The following is a 20,812-nucleotide window of genomic DNA, read 5'->3' on the forward strand; positions in this document are numbered from 1 at the left end:
TAGCTGTTTCAGCAGATTTGAATTGCTGTTTTGGGCAGCTGGTGGGATCTTTGAACCAAGACACAACTTACATTGAACTAAAATGTTCTTTTCTTTGTGCTCGACAAAGAAAAGTAGTGAGAATATCTACATATTAGACAAACTCGACGCAGCTCCGCCAAGATCAGACACGCCCCCTCCCCTTCCCTCCCTCCCCACACCCACACAGAGCACGAGTCTCTCTTCTCCAGCTTGTGACACAAGAAGATTCAGAAAGACGACACTGCAGCGCTCCAATAAAACACACTCAGATCTTGTTTCTAGCCGATACTACATAAAAAATAACGTAAAATAACGCAGTAACGCATCATGTAGTAACGGTAATTGAGTTACTGAATATAAAAAATAACACGTTAGATTACTAGTTAACGCCGAAACTAATGCCGTTACAGTAAGTTAGTCCTAACACTGATTATGACAGAGGCTAAATCATACCACAATAAAGTGTTGACATAAAAAGGACAGCCACAGCATCAGCAGAAGTCAAAATAATTTAATAAATTATTCAAAATTGTTCCAATTCCTGCATCATTGTCGTATGTGCCCGGCCGCCCCCCAAAGTCCAATATTATACAACAACAAATAGATAGTTGCGTCTCTCCTCGCTAAGATGAAATGGCTCTGGGTCCCTGAATAGAATAAAACATGTCTTCCAGCTCGTACCTGCAAAAAGGCTTTCAAAATAAAAGCGCCGTGTAGTGAATTTTAAGCATGGTGATGCATGCACTGTATGGGGCCAAATATATTTCATACATCCTGTGAGCAAAAATGAGTCAACTGTGTGAGAAACAACAATTAATGACATGTTTCCTACTCTCTGTTAGTTTACAAATGTAATACTGGATTTCAGTCTTCATTAGATACATGATGTAATTGTTACAAGTTGTAAGATATTTTTCAGTGGAATAGATTCCTGCCTATTTGCAGAATTCGTCTGTGCTTAAAATTGTAACTATTACAGTTTATGGTAAGTTAATAAGAAATAAATGGCACTATCTGCGGGGCCTCACAAGACAATGCACTTCATATTTTCCAGCTGGAAGATGCTTTGACAACACGGGATGTTGTGTAACTGCATGTTTTTGTAAGTACAATGCGTTAAATAACTGAAGCATACTATATAGAAAATTTGAAATAAGCATTTTTAGTACTGTTCATGTGTGTATACATTAGTCTTGTGTTTTGGAGGTCTTGGAACGTAACCCCCGCAAATAGTGGCGCTCTACTGTATTTTTTAGTATTTGTAACATAAACTAAGAGTTTTTATTGTAAGCATGTTTTTTGGTTTTGCATTTAAAAACTGCATTCACATCATTATGGTTGGTGTGCACTAGTGAGTGAAACCAACGCTGTAGTGAGATCATGACGCAATGTAAAGTGGTGAGAGGAGGGACTTAAACCAGTGCGGGTTTTCAAAGTGTGAGGCGGGAAATCTTGATTTGAGTTTAAATTCCTTATTTGAGAGCGGGAACAGTGGGGAGTGGGCCCTAGAAAATCTATTTTTAGTTGGTATGGGACGCCCCACGCAGCCTGCAGCAGTTCACCTTCCCTGAAAGGAAGGATGGCCGTGCAAAGGTGTGACTTTAACCAATGAGAACGGTCATACCTGTGCTGAAATCTGAGGAAGAATTTGCCTTTTGCAACAAACTTGGATTGTGTTGTTTGGTGAAACTGGCCACGCAAGTGCTTAAGTGTCTCTCATGTCCTCGCTGATGCTTCCACACTACTCTGCACGGACACCTATGAGGAGGCGGAGCTTTTTTTTTGTATGGAATGGGAGGTAGAGGTTTTTTGTCACTTCTCCTTGCAGCTTCTTTTTACACGGCCTCAGTGTATTATAGGATCTCCAGGTCTACGTGGCGGACCTCCGGGTTACGTTCCTGTTGGAAGAAGCCAGCAATATAACTGAGAACTAGGTCAAATATTATGTGCAGACAAATATAGGTCGTTTTTTTGGAGTGATGTGTCAAACTATACAGCTTTCAACCCAGCGATATCGGTTCTCTGCCCTGGTGTTGTCGGTGAAGGATAGTGTCCCAGATGTTGGTGATATACAGTATTTGGTGGACCATAGGGTGCACCAGATTATAAGGCGCATTAAAGAGGAACATTATCACAATTTCAGAATTGTTAAAACCATTAAAAATCAGTTCCCAGCGGCTTATTATATTTTTCGAAGTTTTTTTCTAAATTTTACCCATCACGCAATATCCCTAAAAAAAGCTTCAAAGTGCCTGATTTTAACCATCGTTATAAACACCCGTTCATTTTCCGGTGACGTCACATAGTGAAGCCAACACAAACAAACATGGCGGAAAGAACAGCAAGCTATAGCGACATTAGCTCGGATTCAGACTCGGATTTCAGCGGCTTAAGCGATTCAACAGATTACGAATGTATTGAAACGGATGGTTGTAGTGTGGAGGCAGGTAGCGAAAACGAAATTGAAGAAGAAACTGAAGCTATTGAGCCATATCGGTTTGAACCGTATGCAAGCGAAACCGACGAAAACGACACGACAGCAGGCGACACGGGAGAAAGCGAGGACAAATTCGGCGATCGCCTTCTAACCAACGATTGGTATGTGTTTGTTTGGCATTAAAGGAAACTAACAACTATGAACTAGGTTTACAGCATATGAAATACATTTGGCAACAACATGCACTTAGTGCAGACAGCCCACTTTTCATCAATTAATATATTCTGTAGACATACCCTCATCCGCTCTTTTTTCCTGAAAGCTGATCTGTCCAGTTTTGGAGTTGATGTCAGCAAGCCAGGGAAGCTAGGGTCGATATTCTTCTCTTGATCATCTTCAGTGGCATAAGGGACGGTGTGAGCCAAGACATCCAGGGGGTTTAGCTCGCTCGTCTGCGGGAACAAACTGCCGCCATTGCTTGCCATGCTACCGAGGTCCTTTGTCCCTGAATTGCTCACACACTCCGGCAGATTCAATGGGGGTCTGGCGGCAGATGTCTTTGACTTTATCGTTGGAAATGCATCTGCTTTGAGTGTCGCAGGATATCCACACATTCTTGCCATCTCTGTCGTAGCATAGCTTTCGTCGGTAAAGTGTGCGGAACAAACGTCCAATTTCTTGCCACTTTCGCATCTTTGGGCCACTGGTGCAACTTGAATCCGTCCCTGTTCGTGTTGTTACACCCTCCGACAACACACCGACGAGGCATGATGTCTCCAAGGTACGGAAAACAGTCGAAAAAACGGAAAATAACAGAGCTGTTTTGACTCGGTGTTTGAGAAAATGGCGGATTGCTTCCCGATGCGACGTCACGTTGTGACGTCATCGCTCCGAGAGCGAATATTTAATTCGCCAAAATTCACCCATTTAGAGTTCGGAAATCGGTTAAAAAAAAAATATGGTCTTTTTTCTGCAACATCAAGGTATATATAGACGCTTACATAGGTCTGGTGATAATGTTCCCCTTTAAAGGGGTCAACTTATCATTTTTTTTTCTACATGTAAAATACTTCCTCGTGGTCTACATAACATGTAATTGTGGCTCTTTGGTCAAAATGTTGCATAGACTATGTTTTACAGACCATCTCCAAGCCGCATTAACCGTCTCTTCAAGATGCGCCGTTTTGTGGGCGGTCTTGTTTACGTGCGTCTTCTCCCCGTCATCTTTGTTGTAGTTTATAGCGCTTCCACAGTGAGTCTACTGACAGATATAAGTTAGAAGTGTACGCTACTTTATATTAGAAATGGCAACCCCACGACAAGAGGATAGAGGAAAAGAAGAAGCTTATTGACTATGGCGTCGGCACGGGCTACAATGTGCACATTTTCAGGACTTATGCAGATCCCAAATACACATCAGCAGGTACCAATAGGTAAGAAAAGTTGGTTTTGCATAATAGGTCAAAACAAAACACCAGATCAAACGTCTTCTAATTGGTGCCATTTTGGGGTCCTTATACACAGACCATAATAATACCCGTATGTTGAAGCACAGTACGTCTGACTACGGTAGTCATAATGCTCCGACAATCCATCAAGCGATGCGTCTTTGTAGCTTACAAAGTTGTACCAAAATATTTTGACAGATTTTTGAGCTCTGCGTGTAATATTCTATATTCTCAATGAAACATCAGTTTTGGGCTTGCTTGCTAACATGTACTTCTATGAACAGGGGGTGTCAACCTGCAGTCCACAGCCATCTCTAATGTGTGACTGCCATCTACTGGTCACACTTATCATTACACCATATACCAAATAAAACATGTTTGAGGTCGTTAAGCAAAACCAGAATTCTTCTGTACATTAGGTGCACCGGGTTAAAAGGCGCACTGTCTATTTTTGAGAAAATGAAAGGATTTGAAGTGCACCTTTAAGTCCGAAAAATACGATACTTTATTTTGAATGTTTCCTGACTTACAATTACCGTATTTTTCGGACTATAAGTCGCAGTTTTTTTTCATAGTTTGGCCGGGCTCCAGTGCGATTTATATATATTTTTTTCCTTCTTTATTATGCATTTTCGGCAGGTGCGACTTATACTCCGAAAAATACGGTAGAAACTATGGTGGTAAGAGTCATCTCGTATTAAAAAAAACTATGTCTGTACACAATAATCTTTTACCTACAGTTAAAGAAAACATGAACGCAATCGATCATCAACTCTAATACATTATCAATATATTTTTAAATAAGGTAGAGTAAGATGATGTAGGTTTTCGTACCTTGAGTTCCTTTTCCAAGCGGTCCACCTCAGCACCGAGCGTGTCTATGATGTTCTCACCGTGTTTGAGCATGAAATTCTCCAGCTCTTCAGGCGTCTTCACCTGCTGAATCTCCTACCAATATAAACACACGTTTGTATTATTATGTTTCATTAATGTCAATCACAATTGAGGTGTTACTCCTCTAAGGCAGATTTTCAATTATACCTCCTGTATCTCATTATGACCCTGCCTTCTCCATCGCTGCCCCCACCCTCTGGAACTCTCTCCCCCTTGTCATAATGTTTGTCATAATCCCACAATGATCAAAAGACCATTAAAAACCCACCTTTTTCAAAATTGCTTTTAGGACTGGACAAACCATATCATAACACAAAGCTATTTTTCATTTTGGCCATTTTATGTTGATTTTCACTTGTTTTATTATTTTACTGCATGTGCCTTAATGATTATGATCATGTTTTATTTTGATTAGAGATGTCCGATAATATCGGACTGCCGATATTATCGGCCGATAAATGCTTTAAAATGTAATATCGGAAATTATCGGTATCGGTTTCAAAAAGTTAAATGTATGACTTTTTAAAACGCCGCTGTGTACACGGACATAGGAAGAAGTATAGAGCACCAATAAACCTTAAAAGGCACTGCCTTCGCGTGCCGGCCCAGTTACATAATATCTACGGGTTTTCACACAAAAGTGGATGCAAGTATACTTGGTCAACAGCCATACAGGTCACACTGAGGGTGGCTGTATAAACAACTTTAACACTGTTACAAATATGCGCCACACCGTGAACCCACACCAAACAAGAATGACAAACACATTTCGGGAGAACATCCGCACCGTAACACAACATAAACACAACAGAACAAATACCCAGAACCCCTTGCAGCACTAACTCTTCCGAGACGCTACAATATACACCCCCGCTAACTCCTACCCCCTACCTCAACCCCCCCCCAACCCTGCCCACCTCATGCTTTCTCAGGGAGAGCATGTTCCAAATTCCAAGCTACTGTTTTGGGGCAAAAATAATGCACTTTGTGACTTCGATAATAAATATGGCAGTGCCATGTTGGCATTTTTTTTCATAACCTGAGTTGATTTATTTTGGAAAACCTTGTTACATTGTTTAATGCATCCAGCGGGGCATCACAACAAAAATAGGCATAATAATGTGTTAATTCCACGACTGTATATATCGGTATCGGTTGATATCGGAATCTGTAATTAAGAGTTGGACAATATCGGAATATCAGATATCGGCAAAAAAGCCATTATCGGACATCTCTAATTTTGATTATAGTGTGAGCGTCTTTGAGTGCCTTTTAAAAACGCTATATAAATACAATTAATTATTATTATTGTTGGATGTGCAAGTTTGTTTCATTTTACGTGTGACAATCATATTTACACTAGTCCTGTCAAACGATTACATTTCTTAAACAGATTTACCACACTTTTGAATTTTGATGACTCGCAATGAAACGCTCTAAATAGCTTGTGTGCATTATTTGAATTTACTTTATAAATGACTCCAATATTTGGACACAAATGCAATTTTATGGTCAGATTGTAACAAAGTCGTCCCTCTCCACATCAGATTTCAAAAATTGCAGCAATCATTTTTGGTCCTAAATTAGGCATGACAGCAATAACTCGTCTCAAGTATCTGTCAGTGTTGGCCCTGCGATGAGATGGCGACTTGTCCAGGGTGTACCCCGCCTTCCGCCCGAGTGCAGCTGGGCTAGGCCGTAGCCTTGCCGCGATTCGTGGCACAAGAGATAGAAAATGGATGGTTGAATAAATAGACTAAAATATCCATACTACAGTACTGTATATTGGCCTCTAGAGGACACCAAACCAATCAGAGCGTGCTGTTTAGAATTGTAGCCACCGATTGGCTCAACCTCAGGAAGGTGACTAAAGCACGTTATTACACGTCAGAAGGCTCTCATAATGTTGAAAAACATATTTAGAAGAGCGTTAACTATTTTTTGTGCTCTCGCAAAGAAATTATTTGATATTTGATTTATAATTAACGATTCCTACCGGGATCTTTCTGTGTGGAGTTTGCATGTTCTCCCCGTGACTGCGTGGGTTCCCTCTGGGTACTCCGGCTTCCTCCCACCTCCAAAGACATGCACCTGGGGATAGGATGATTGGCAACACTAAATTGGCCCTAGTGTGTGAATGTGAGTGTGAATGTTGTCTGTCTATCTGTGTTGGCCCTGCGATGAGGTTGCGACTTGTCCAGGGTGTACCCCGCCTTCCGCCCGATTGTAGCTGAGATAGGCTCCAGCGCCCCCCGCGACCCCGAAGGGAATAAGCGGTAGAAAATGGATGGATGGATGGATGGATTCCTACCTTGGGGAAAGTCACTGTCATGTTCCAATTAACAGTGATAAACGAGGGACGACTGTACATGGATATTATATAAATGTTTTACTTACATGCACATTCAAAACTTGGTAAAGTAGTATTTCCTGTCAAATTAAATTGCGCGATTAATTGGCTTTTATAGACGATAAAGGCGATAATGTTTTGTGTTTATTCGGATAAGTTAGATGATATCTGTCTATTACCTGACACCTTCTGTTAGCTACTTCTTTGTTTTTAATGTCTATTTTCTGCTGTATTTACTCTGTATTTTATGCTGCAGCTGTCACATATACTGTAATATTGTACATGGTAATTGTTATATATGATATAGACATAATATAATATATCAGTATATATAATATACTGTACATATATTATGTCAATATTACGTATATGTTATATTTTATATCGCTATATTTAGTCTATTTATACCTGCATTGTCCTTTCCATCCTTACACTTTCCATCATTGTAACTGAGCTACTGTGTGGAACAATTTCCCTTGTGGATCATTAAAGTTTGTCTAAATCTAACTCTAAGTTAACCCGTTAACTTTGACAGCCTTCATTTATACCTAGAAATATACACGAAGGACAATTAAAGAAAATAAACATGAGACCCACATTGAGAATTTGGTCGATGTCCTGCTTTTCCAAATAAGAGCGTGTGACCACTCGGCCATCGAAGTCGACCTCCGCTTTAAAGCGCACTTTGCTCAATCCCATGTCGGTGGCCTTTACATCGTGGATAGCTCTGCTCATGACACAGACACAAAAGTGTGAAGTGGCGCCTTCAAGACCTTGTGTGGAGAAAGCATTCACATTTTCTCAATCATGCCAGCACCCTGACCTCACAGCGGGGTCGTTCTCCAAGAACTCTGTGAGTTTCTGGACACGCTCAGGCTGTATGGAGCGCCCCAGCAGTGCTTCTGTGTTTGTGTAGATGAGGAAGGCCGAGACAGCGCTGAGCAGCGTTCCCACTCCCAGCGAGCCCAGGCTGTCATAGTACGGGTTACCTGAGTAGGACAGGAGAATCAGTTTTAGCCATCAGTGGAAACTAAAGGCTCAGTTCATATACAGACAAAGACAAAGAATGATTAACAGTACAATTCTAACCAAAAAGGATAGATACTTAAACTGAATATTGTTTATAAAAAAGTGTGTTACTACTGGGAAAACAACTTGATGTTTACCTGTGAGAGAGGTCAGTCCCATGCAGCCTGCAGCCATGATGACCCCGAGCACGGCTGCGGTGTCCTCAAGCAGCACCACGTTAGTGCTGGGGTCTCGACTCTGCATTACTGTGCCAAACAAACCCCAATCACATACATTCAAGTTCAGTATGTGCATGCTTTGTTTATTGTATTCATAATGGTAGGAACATTTATACAGGAGTAGAGATGGCAATCGTAAACCGGTTCTGAATCATTTGCCAGTTTTGTTAACGACTCCCTTATCGAGTCTTGTGGGCGTACAAGTGGCACAAAGGCTAGAGAGGATGACAATAGGGCAAAGCAGATATTTTATCGAAGAGAGTAAATACTACTGGAAATATTAAAATACGCACAACATGTAATAACTTTGAATGAATGACAGGTTTTCAATCTGAATCTCCGCCAGCAGCAACTGCGACAATGTATAAGTTGTCTGTTGTTAATACTGCATGCAACTAACTAACAGCATATATGTTAGCGCCTCAATGAAAAAAACTGTTATTATTAACTGTAAACATGACATCAATACTTCTCATGCAATCCATGACAAGACTGCTTCTGACTGGCAGGCTGCACACCTCCTCCCTGTCTAAGAAGTGTCCTCCACAATGGAGACATTGCAAATAGACAAATAACTATCCTGTATGCATCCTGAAAAAACATATGCTTATTTTTCTGCAAAACAATGATTAATGTTCATAGTTGATGGTTGCAGAATTGCACAATGCACATTCATATTGGACTTGACTTGCTTGTATTTGTCACTGGCTGACATAGTTTTACTTACTTTTGAGTGGTCAGCTCATATACTTAAAAAAAAATCTATTTAAAATGTTGTATATTTCTACAGTAAAATACTAACATTATTTAGAAAGGGTTTGTATGGTTTCATTTTCAGCACAAACCTGTTCAATACTTAAAAACTATTTAAAATGTTGTATATTTCTACAGTAGAATATCAATATTATTTAGAGAGGATCTTTATTGTTTAATTTTCAGCACAAACTAGTTCAAAAACAGAAGCACATATTACAGGGTAACAGAACAGGAATGCTTATGGGTCGCCACTTACAGGACGGCACCCCGTAAAAAGGTGGGAAAAAGATGGACGCGGGGGGTAGGATGAGTAAAAAAAAAAAAAAAGTCGCTCTCAGACTGGGCTCCTTTCAGGATGGCCCAGTCTGGGGTGAGGGAAAAAAACTTGATAGCAAACCACATACGTATACATATTGACATATAACTCAAGACTTGCAACGAAGGGCGAGAGGCATCTGGCTGGAAGCTGCCAGCCCCTTGGGGCGCTGCTCCGTTTCCTGTCATACCACATGAGGTGGATCATCTAAGGTGGGATGTGGGGGTGGTAGGGGTGTAACGGTACACAAAAATTTCGGTTCGGTACGTACCTCGGTTTAGAGGTCACGGTTCGGTTCATTTTCGGTACAGTAAGAAAACAACAAAATATACATTTTTTGGTTATTTATTTACCAAATTTGCAAAATCTTCCACCAAAAATATTTTTCTTAGTGGAATATTTGATGTGAAGTAATGGGAACCTTTGATAGGTCAATAATTCATAATATTGATTTTGATTCAATATTATGTTTTGAGCAATAACAGTTTGAAAGAAAAAAACAGCTTTGATTTATTAGTCAACATTGCAACTTTTTCTAAATTACATTTAACCTTTAAGCTTTTTTATTTCACTTTTGTTATGTTTTTGTTTATTTTAATAGCATTTTTAGAATGTGCCGTGGGCCTTTAAAACATTAGCTGTGGGCCGCAAATGGCCTCCGGGGGCACACTTTTGACACCCCTGCTATAGATAATAAAACATTTAATCTGATAAATCTATGGATAAAAAGCAGAGCCTGGCGACGCATGCGCGTTTATCATAACTCTCTCGCTCTCTCTGTCCCTCCCTCACGAATGCTGCTGCTCGCACAATTTGTTTTGTTTTTAACCCCTTCTTAACCCTGAACGTACATTGAAAATACACGCAACCCTAACTCAAAATGCCGGACATTTGAGGCATTTAAGAAACTCCGCCCTGACAGCTCCGCAAAAGAGGACATGTCCGGTGAAAAGAGGACGTATGGTCAGTCTATCGTAGCCCGGTCGCTATTAGCATGCTGTGTGTTGTGCCTTGGTGTGCATTGTTTACACAATGTGCAGTACGCTACTTAATATGTCCATGTGGAAACTCGTTCGGTACCTTGGTGCTCTCCCAAACGCGATAACACAGCCAGTCAGTCCAACAAGAATCAACATAAGAGTGTCCATAAGAGACAGGGAAGGAGTTTGCTGCATCTTAGCTGCTCTGAGGGACTCTCAAAGCAGCGAACTTGCCACATTGCTTGCAGCCAGGAAAAACAATTAGAATGTTCGTGTTTATGCGAGCGAAAATAAATGTAAACTTTTCACTTTAATTGTCTATTTCTGGTTCTGAAATGTAGCATACATAACCATCAGAGCAGACGGCGTCTCCAAGATGTTGTAAGGTTTGCGATTTAATCCAAAATCGTCAAAGTCTGAGTGCCCACAGCTCTGTCCACATCTTCCAATCATTTGTGGCAGCCTTAGAGTACCTTGAACGGCTGCCACCATCTTCCAATTTGCCAACACACCAGAGCAACACTTACTCCAACCAGCAGATGTCCTGTTATCATGACTTCAAATAGATAGATATCTTCAACGTTCTTGGCTGAAAGGATTGTCAGGCACGCGGCACTCCTCTTCTCCCAAGAGTTCGTTCCGTAGGCAGGTTCCCACGAACTTCCATCCATCCATCCATTTTCTACCGCTTATTCCTTTCGGGGTCGCGGGGGGCGCTGGAGCCTATCTCAGCTACAATCGGGCGGAAGGCAGGGTCCACCCTGGACAAGTCGCCACCTCATCACAACTTGATCTTGTTAATTTTGTTCAGAGGAGTTGATCAATTCCATTGTTTAGATTTAGGAGAGCAGTGCAAAAAAGGGCAACAAGAAATTGAAGACAAGGCAAAGCAAATAAGCCAGCAGGAGAGATAAGGGAGAGGAAAGGGAGCGTCCTCCTTGGATGAGTGCCAGGGAGGATTTTATTTACGACATTATAAAATATTGTACCTATGAAAAAACCTCCTCTCTGGCTCTCAGTGAAGGCATATGCCTTTCATCCCTCTCCCTTATTGCTTCTGCTTTTGCTTTGTTGTCTCGTCTTGTCTTAACTTTCTTGGAGCCTCTTTTTGCATTGCTCACATCTGCTGACTGGAGTAAGCACTGCCATGGTGTATCCACAATTTTCGAAGATGCTGGTAGCTATTTAAAGGTACACTACGGCTGCCACAAATGATTGATGGGACAAGCGCATTTCTGAACTAAATCGCAAACTGAATAACTTCTTGGAGAAGCTGTCCGCTCTGCAAGGCGAATTTATGATTAATTTGAGGACCACAAATGGACAATTAGAGTAAAAACGTTTTCATTTGTTTTACGCTTGCTCAAACACAGACATTCTAATCTGGATTTTGTCTTCCCACTGGAAGAGCTTGGCAAGGTTGCTTTTACGGGACTCCCCCACAGGACAACGCAGCAAAGAAGCTCCAAATTCCTCTGATGTCTTTCAAGGACAGTCACCAGTTTGTTGACTTTTGTTGGACTGATTGGCTGTGTTACTGCAAAAAGACTCCAAGGTCAAGCAACAATCGACTCGTCGGGCTAACATTCACACACACGCATTATGACTGGACAATTATGGCAAAAATAATAATCACGATTATTTGGATAGGCTCCAGCACCCTCGCAACCCCGACAAGGAACAAGCGGTAGCAAATAGATGGATATTTAGATTAATATTGTAGTTACGATTAATTACACTATTATTCATTCGTTTGAAAACATAAGTATTTATTGTACCAGCAAAACTCAACTTTAAATATAGTTTAAAAAACAGATATAAATTAGAAATGAATAAACCACGAATAATAATAAAACAATAGTAATATCAATGAATACATTTAAAAAACGAGCAATATAAACAATTACATTAAAGTTTTCTGTTTTAAGTTTTTAATTTAGTTGTTTTACCTTTTCAAATTTATGTTACCACCATAGAATGTGTTTTTGTGTCAATTAAAATGTAACAAAATGTTTTTAATTAAATGCAAAAACTGGTTACAGTTAAAGTACCAATGATTGTCACACACACTAGGTGTGGTGAAATTTGTCCTCTGCATTTGACCCATCCCCTTGTTCACCCCCTGGGCGGTGAGGGGAGCAGTGGGCAGCAGCGTTGCCACGCTCGGGAATCATTTTTGGTGATTTAACCCCCAATTCCAACCCTTGATGCTGAGTGCCAAGCAGGGAGGTAATGGGTCCCATTTTTATCGTCTTTGGTATGACCCGGCCGGGGTTTGATCTCACAACCTATCGATGTCAGGGCGGACACTCTAACCATTAGGCCATTGAATAGATTGAACTTCTATTCTTTTCATAGACAATCAGCTATAACCAAGTTCGATAGGTTTATCACCTCCACTTAAAGATCACCCCAATCTATTGACACAGATAAGGGTTTAAATGCAAAAATCCTCACATTTATAAGTGCAACACATCTTTGGACAATTTTGACCAGTATTTTAGGTCAAAGCATAGTAATTGTGTAAATGTATCAGCAAGTGCTTCAAGTACATTATGCTTGTGTACTATTTTGAAACCTTTATTTTGTTTGCAGTCCGACTAGATGTGGCGCACCGCGCTATTATTGTGGAGGGAAGAATTGTATTTTTCTGTTGTTCTCAGCTTGATGAATTAAGAGGGTACTTGAGGGTTGAAAAAAAAATTAAATAAGAGAGAGAGCCTGCTGTTAGTACATTGTTGTTACATCCATGAATGATGTCGTTCACAACACAAGCAGATGAGATGTGTTGTGGGTGTATGCATTGTTCTCGCAAGCTTTAGCTTCGTACTTAAGTCGCTGTTTCAAGTTCAGAACATTGTTTAGTTCAGGACGTGTGTCGAGGAGAAATGGACTACCTGACATTATTTTCCCATACAAATGTTTCTTCTCCTCACAATGACAACTGTGTCCGTGGTTACGTCAACACGGAAATCATAAGCCCTACTTTTTTATTGCGTTTAGTGACTATTGATTATGCATACTAGTAGTGCTGTATCAAATAAGTAGCAACCATGCTGAGATCCCAAACTTCTAGGAGACTTGCTCTTTCTTTCACTCATTTGCTCCTTATCTGTTTCACCATGTTGCAAGTTTGTTAAAAAAAACAACTGTGTGCACTATATTCCAACTCTCCAAAACAAACCTGCATACCTACTCCCACCCTGACTGAATGAACAGCCTCCCTTAAAGAGTCCAAACCCCTCCCTCGGGCATACCACTGACAGGGAAAATGTTTGAAAAAAAACAAACTTGTACCCTTAATGTACACATCTCGATAATAATTGACATTATTTCATGCTTAACATGATCCAGTATATGTATATACAAACATTTGTGAAAGAATGAGTCGCTCTCAGGAGCTCAGCGATTTCCAGCGTGGAACTCTCATAGGATGCCACCTGTGCAACAAATCCAGTCGTGAAATTTCCTCTCCTAAATATTCCAAAGTCAACTGTCAGCTTTATTATAAGAACATGGAAGAGTTTGGGAACAACAGCAACTCAGCCACAAAGTGGTAGGAAGTGGTAGGCCACGCAAACTACCAGAGAGGGTTCAGCGGATACTGAAGCGCATAGTGCAAAGAGGTTGCCGACTTTCTGCACAGTCAGTTGCTACAGAGCTCCAAACTTCATGTGACCTTCCAATTAGCCCAGGTACAGTACGCAGAGAGCTTCATGGAATGGGTTTCCATGGCCAAGCAGCTGCATCTAAGCCATACATCACCAAGTCCAATGCAAAGCCTTGGATGCAGTGGTGTAAAGCATGTGGCCACTGGACTCTAGAGCAGTGGAGACGCCTTCTCTGGAGTGATGAATCACGCTTTTCCATCTGGCAATCTGATGGACGAGTCTGGGTTTTGAGGTTGCCAGGAGAATGGTACATTTCGGACTGCATTGTGCCGAGTGTAAAATTTGGTGGAGGAGGAATTATGGTGTGGGGTTGTTTTTCAGGAGTTGAGCTTGGCCTCTTAGTTCCAGTGAAAGGAACTTTGAATGCTCCAGGATACCAAAACATTTTGGACAATTCCATGTTCTGAGAGCCAGGCCTTCTCGACCAACATCAGTGTGTGACCTCACTAATGCGCTTTTGGAAGAATGGTCGAAAATTCCTATAAACACACTCCGCAACATTGTGAACAGCCTTCCCAGAAGAGTTGAAGCTGTAATAGCTGCAAAAGGTGGACTGACATCATATTGAATCTTATGGGTTAGGAATGGGATGGCACTTCAAGTTCATATGGGAGTCAAGGCAGGTGGCCAAATACTTATGGCAATATAGTGTATATTGATTACATCTTTCTAATGAAACTTAGAATATTTAACAACTCCACGATTAAATAAAAAGGCCACATTAAAACCATTTGGTCTGGTCTACTGGTCACATGACCTTCGCAAAGCGCGCCAATGCGCGCTTAGATGGCGTCATCTGAACATGCTGCGTCCTTCTGACTGAACTCCGCGTGACGCCATGACGACCGCCTACTGCCCAGTGAGTCTCTATTGTGTGCACACTTGGGTCTTGCGTTGTCACGTACACCCGACAACACGCCACTCAAAAAGTGATATGGTCCAAGTCACAACACTGTGACATTGTCTTTTTGACAGCACACTTGCTCCTAGGGCTGGGCGATATATCGCGGGTTTGTCTCTTTGCGATATAGAAAATTACTATCGTGAGTATTGGAGTATACGTTCTCTCGCAGTTGCTTTTAGCTGCGGGCATTCCACTACAGGCGTTTCCCACTCTTTCTTGTCTCTCCTTCTCACGGAGACTTAAACCAAGCGCACCTTCTTACATACGTCACGTGTGCAACGTCACACGCTCCCGCGGAGCAGAGAGGTAGCGACATGGTAACGTTAGCTGTGATGCTAACGGTGAGGTGCAGGTGGTAATACGAGAGAGAGAAGGTGCGAATCTGGTAACAAATGGAGGAAGAATTAATTCCCAAGAAAATCAGCACGGGACCCATCGTCCGGCGGTGGTTTGGCTTCAAGCGGGAATATGTTCAACATTTATGCGGCAAAAGCGTTGCTCCAAAAAGTAGCACCACTGCTAATGTAGCATCATTTGAAAAGTGACCCGCTAATGTAGCATCATTTGAAAAGTCACCCGCTAGAGAATGAGTGCTTGAAACTCTGCATGTCAACATCTCCGTTCGGTGCCACACCAACAAAATGCCGAAGCAAATATTTCCACATCAACACCGTACGAAAAAAAAAGTCAACAACAGAAGGAGATAACGTCCGCAGGAACCCATTATGCAGCTCATTTTTATTTGACAGTTATTGAAATATCTTGTGTGACATCATGCACAAAAGTGCACTTTATTTGTTGTAAACTATTGTAGTGGTGTTCTGTCCAAAAAGTACACTTTAGTTTAGTGTTGTTTTGATGTCATCTTAGTGACATCATGCACAAAAGTGCACTAATAGCTTGTTTTAAAATGTCTCTGACGATCTTGCACTTTCTGTTTTGAAATGACATGAATGTTTGTGCCACTGCTTAATAACTGTTTAATAAATACACTTTTGGTCAATTGACTCAGTTGTGATTTCCCTCTCTGCATGAAGGTAAAAAAATGAGCATATATTAATGCAGTATGAACAAAAATGTTTCAATGTAGACACATAGAATCATCATACTGCTGATTATATGCATCAAGTGTTCATTGAAGGCTAAGGCAAAATATCGAGATATATATTGTGTATTGTGACCTGGACTAAAAATATCGAGATATTAAAAAAAGGCCATATCGCCCAGCCCTACTTGCTCCCGTTGTCAACGTGCAGGTGCGTCCTCGCTCTCCTGGCCAGAGAGAGACAGGGACGTGCTGTCCTCAAGTGACGATGTGATAAGAGCGCACCGTCACAAGCTCCGGAATTTGCATGCACGTTGCGCGGCCCATTAATCTTTTTTTATTTTATTATTATTATATTTTCATGATCGTGAGAAGCCATAATTGAAATCGAAATGTGATTAATTTTCCAGCCCTACCACGCAGTCAAGGAAGATACACACCACACATACGCACACGTGCCCCACCCCACACCTCTCACGCCTCCGTTGCTTCACCCCCACCAGCGTGGTCTGTTGACCGTGGTCAGCGCCAATGCTGGCTGCGGAAAGCGGCATGCGCTGGACAAATCTCCACCGCCATGTCTCAAGTATGCATGTCGTAGTATGTGTTTATATTTGCTTACATTATGTTGGTTGAGGTTTTTTTTCCTAGTCTCAAAATTTATTCAGAATCGTAAAAATCCTATTAATTCCCATCTCGACACAGGAGGAAAAGGAAGTCGACACAACTTGCTTAAAGTATATAGCAAAGCACATCAAACAATCTAGCACCATCTGCCATTACTCCCTGGCTTTGGTGAACGTATTATGCCTTTACATTTTCTGATTAAAAATGCATTGCGAATGGCAGCAAGAAACTCTTAACACAGACAAAACGTTTGATACGTGAATATTGTACATACCATATTCATAAAAAGACAGTCCGTGATGGTGGGCGCTTCTCTTGATCTCATTGATTGCAACAAGTAGTGTGGCTAGGAAGACAAAAAAATACTAATATTGAGTCGTTTAAAGATTTGCCAGTAAAACATTAAAAAAAAGTATATTTATTACCTCCTTCAGACACCAGAGAACCTGCCAAAATGCAGTATGCCTTCCACAAAAAAATGGGAGTAGCTTTAATTAACATCATATTAAACTTGTACAAAAGGGAGCGGCGACAGCAGACACTCACCCATAATAAAGACTCAATGGGCGCTGGGTGCAACAGTCCCATGATGCCGTGATACCAGGAGAGGCCGGCACCCATCATGAAAATACCTACGCCGCTGATGAGGGAGGCGATGTAGCGCATGTTGTAGAAGCCATAGCTGATGGGGGAAGACCACAGTTTGTTTTTTACTTAGTTGCTCTGTAACGCACTGGAGACAAGTCCAACAAATGTAAAAATGTTTACGGGTGCACTGCGTCGGGGTTGCGGATGGACTGGCTAATGCCTAAAGCAAGTAAGGCCTGATTGCAGGTGTCAGCCAGGGAGTGGATGGCCTCAGAGAACATGCTGGCCGAGCCCGTATAGACCCATGCCAGCAGCTTGAAGAAGAAATTCAGCCCATTTCTGTAGACAAAAAAAAAAGTTGTTTTATTTTAAATGTGTTGTAAGTACAGAGGGAAAGCTATATTTACTGATGTTTCAGATGCTATCATGCATGTTCTCACTGTCTTTAATTGACTGCATGTGTCCTCTAACAAAATCATCCAAATTAGGTCGGCCATAGGACTTCACGTGACACTTGATTCTTCCAGTTAAGTCTTTTTCTTTACATGACAAGATAAGCTACTTTAGTTCCTATAAACACAGAATTAGCAAGCAAATAGTACACTCCTACTAGTAGTACAAAACCCAATCCTAGTAAAGTTGACACGTTGTGTTAATCGTAAATAAAAACAGACTACAATGATTTGCAAATCCTTTTCAACTTATATTCAATTGAATAGACTGCAAAGACAAGATACTTCACGTTGGAACTCGAAAATGTTATTTTTTGCAAATATTAGCTCATTTGGAATTTGATGTCTGCAACATGTTTCAAAGAAGCTGGCACAAGTGGAAAAAAAAAAAGACGGAAAAAGTTGAGGAATGCGCATAAAACACTTATTTGGAACAACCCACAGGTGAACAGGCTAATTGGGAACAGGTGGGTGCCATGATTGGGTATAAAAGCAGCTTCCATGAAATGCTCAGTCATTCACAAACAAGGATGGGGCGAGGGTCACCACTTTGTGAACAAATGCGTGAGCAAATTGTTAAAGAACAACTTTTCTCTAAGAGCTGTTGCAAGGAATTTAGGGATTTCACCATCTACGGTCTGTAATATCATCAAAAGGTTCAGAGAATCTGGAGAAATCACAGCAAGGCAGAAAACCAACATTTAATGCCCGTGACTGTCAAGTTCTTCAGGTTTTTTCACAGCCGTGCCCAAACTTGAAAGGGCCATATTGGACTCAAGAAGGACACAAAGGGACAACTCGATCCTCTTTCCTTGTGATTTATTGATGTTTGATTTGCAGCAATAAAATAAAGTAGGTTATCGGTGTAAAGAATGGATGAACAGAATGAATAGTCGAATAGGTTGATAACCTTAACAAAACAGAAAAAAAACAGTGTTTCATAAACATATATCATAATACATGCTTTGCTTTCCTTTAAATCAATCCAACCAAAATTAATTTCCACTGATAGGGCCTAGGTTTAAGAATAAACTTAAACATTTCCAACAATATGAATTAAATTAAATTTAAACAATCCATCCTAATAATAATAAACTTAAACATCCCTGATAACTTTTTAAATTTACTTTTAGTCAACTTAAACAATTTTGTAAACATCAGTGAAATTATCTTCTTTAAACATTCTCCCCAGTGAAATTATCTTTTTTAAAAATTCTCCTCAGTACAAAACAAGCAAACAAGCACTTCTTTCCCTTGGTTTCCTCATGAGTTCAAACCCCGGCTGAGTCATACCAAAGACTATAAAATGGGACCCATTACCTCCCTGCTTGGCACTCAGCATCAAGGGTTGGAATTGGGGGTTAAATCACCAAAAATGATTCCCGGGCGCGGCCACCGCTGCTGCCCACTGCTCCCCTCACCTACCAGGGTGTGATCAAGGGGGATGGGTCAAATGCACCTAGTGTGTGTGTGACAATCATTGGTACTTTAATTTTTTTATTTAACCAGTTGCGTCTTCTGAGTCCACACAGGAGCTGTCTTCCTTCCTCTTAGCAGCATGTCAAAAGGAGTGACTGACTGAAGCTCAAACATTTTGAGCATGTGCTCTGAGCAGGTGAATTCAATCAAACCAATCTGTTGGAAGCAGGTGGAGATGTTCAGCCCTCAGCTCTCACTGTTGCCCCTTCAGGCCTGGAGTGTGCTCTACAAATCAGTGGTGTTTGTGCTGCTCTGTACTTTGACTTGACAGTGACCTTTCGATCCCTCAGGCGGTACTGCATCAAAAAGCGACATCAGTGTGTAAAGGATATCACCACATGGGCTCAGGAAGACTTCAGAAAACCACTGTCAGTAACTACAGTTCGTCGCTACATCTGTAAGTTTACGATGCAAAGCCAAAGCCAACACCCACGCCGGCTTCGCTGGGCCCGAGCTCATCTAAGATGGACTGATGCAAAGTGGAAAAGTGTTCTGTGGTCTGATGAGTCCACATTTCAAATTGGAAACTGTGGACGCTGTGTCCTCCGGAACAAAGAGGAAAAGAACCATCCGGATTGTTATAGGCGCAAAGTTCAAAAGCCAGCATCTGTGTTGGTATGGGGGTGTATTAGTGCCTAAGGCATGGGTAACTTACACATCTGTGAAGGCACCATTAATGCTGAAAGGTAAATACAGGTTTTGGAGCAACCACACATTGCCATCCAAGCAATGTTATCATGGACGCCCCTGCTTATTTCAACAACGTGGCTTCGTAGTAATGTGTGGCGCATTATGAAGCGTAAAATACGACAACGGAGACCCCGGACTGTTGAACAACTTAAGCTGTACATCAAGCAAGAAAGGGAAAGAATTCCACCTGAAAAGCTTCAACAATTGCTCTCCTCAGTTCCCAAACGTTTACTGAGTGTTGTTAAAAGGAAAGGCCATGTAACACAGTGGTAAAAATGCCCCTGTGCCAACTTTTTTGCAACGTGTTGCTGCCATTAAATTCTAAGTTGATGATTATTTGCAAAAAAAATTAAGTTTCTCAGTTCGAACATTAAATATCTTGTCTTTGCAGTCTATTCAATTAAATATAAGTTGAAAAGGATTTTGCACATGTAATGTGGCCAGGTTCCCAGAAGTGCATGCAAACATTGTTTGAAATGTGGAATAAGTTGATATTAAAAGACAAATTATGCATATAACAGATGTGTCTGACGAGAAGTCCAAAACTTACATGCAAATAGCGACCATGACCACTTTCCCCGGCCCTTGGAGAAACGTAGCCCTCTGGCCTGATCGTGGCTTTCATAAAAAGAGCACAATAAAGTATGTGTTAATTGTAGCATTATTAAAGAGAAACTTGCAAATCACACACATTTTGGTGGTTTTGCAAAAATGCATCTTTTATTCTGACCCAGTTATTTTAAGTCATTTTGCAACTTGGCAAACGACACTCACTGGCTGATAGAAGAGCATTGACAGGACATTTGCACTGCATCATCGTGAGAGTTGTTTCTAGCAGTGTCTCTGAATAAGCAGTGTTTCCCATACGTACAAACGTATTCCTGCCAGGCCACCACAAATAGAGTTT

At 41.1% G+C, this 20,812-nt stretch overlaps 1 protein-coding gene across 1 annotated transcript in view; it reads right to left on the reverse strand.

The window, feature by feature from the left end:
• Positions 1-515: 515 nt before the first annotated feature.
• Positions 516-20,812, reverse strand: part of slc30a9 (solute carrier family 30 member 9) — a 39,187-nt gene continuing 18,890 nt past the window's right edge. The window contains exons 9-18 of the mRNA XM_061976750.1: positions 20,456-20,523; positions 17,465-17,623; positions 17,243-17,378; positions 17,122-17,161; positions 16,971-17,042; positions 8,317-8,424; positions 7,974-8,139; positions 7,748-7,877; positions 4,741-4,854; positions 516-1,919 (exon numbers count right to left, since the gene is read on the reverse strand). Coding sequence (XP_061832734.1) covers positions 1,875-1,919; positions 4,741-4,854; positions 7,748-7,877; positions 7,974-8,139; positions 8,317-8,424; positions 16,971-17,042; positions 17,122-17,161; positions 17,243-17,378; positions 17,465-17,623; positions 20,456-20,523 — 1,038 coding nt within the window. The 3' untranslated portion in view covers positions 516-1,874. The remainder of the gene's footprint in view (positions 1,920-4,740; positions 4,855-7,747; positions 7,878-7,973; positions 8,140-8,316; positions 8,425-16,970; positions 17,043-17,121; positions 17,162-17,242; positions 17,379-17,464; positions 17,624-20,455; positions 20,524-20,812) is intronic.

The sequence above is a fragment of the Nerophis lumbriciformis genome, linkage group LG16, assembly GCF_033978685.3.
Source record: "Nerophis lumbriciformis linkage group LG16, RoL_Nlum_v2.1, whole genome shotgun sequence".
Classification (NCBI taxonomy): domain Eukaryota; kingdom Metazoa; phylum Chordata; class Actinopteri; order Syngnathiformes; family Syngnathidae; genus Nerophis; species Nerophis lumbriciformis.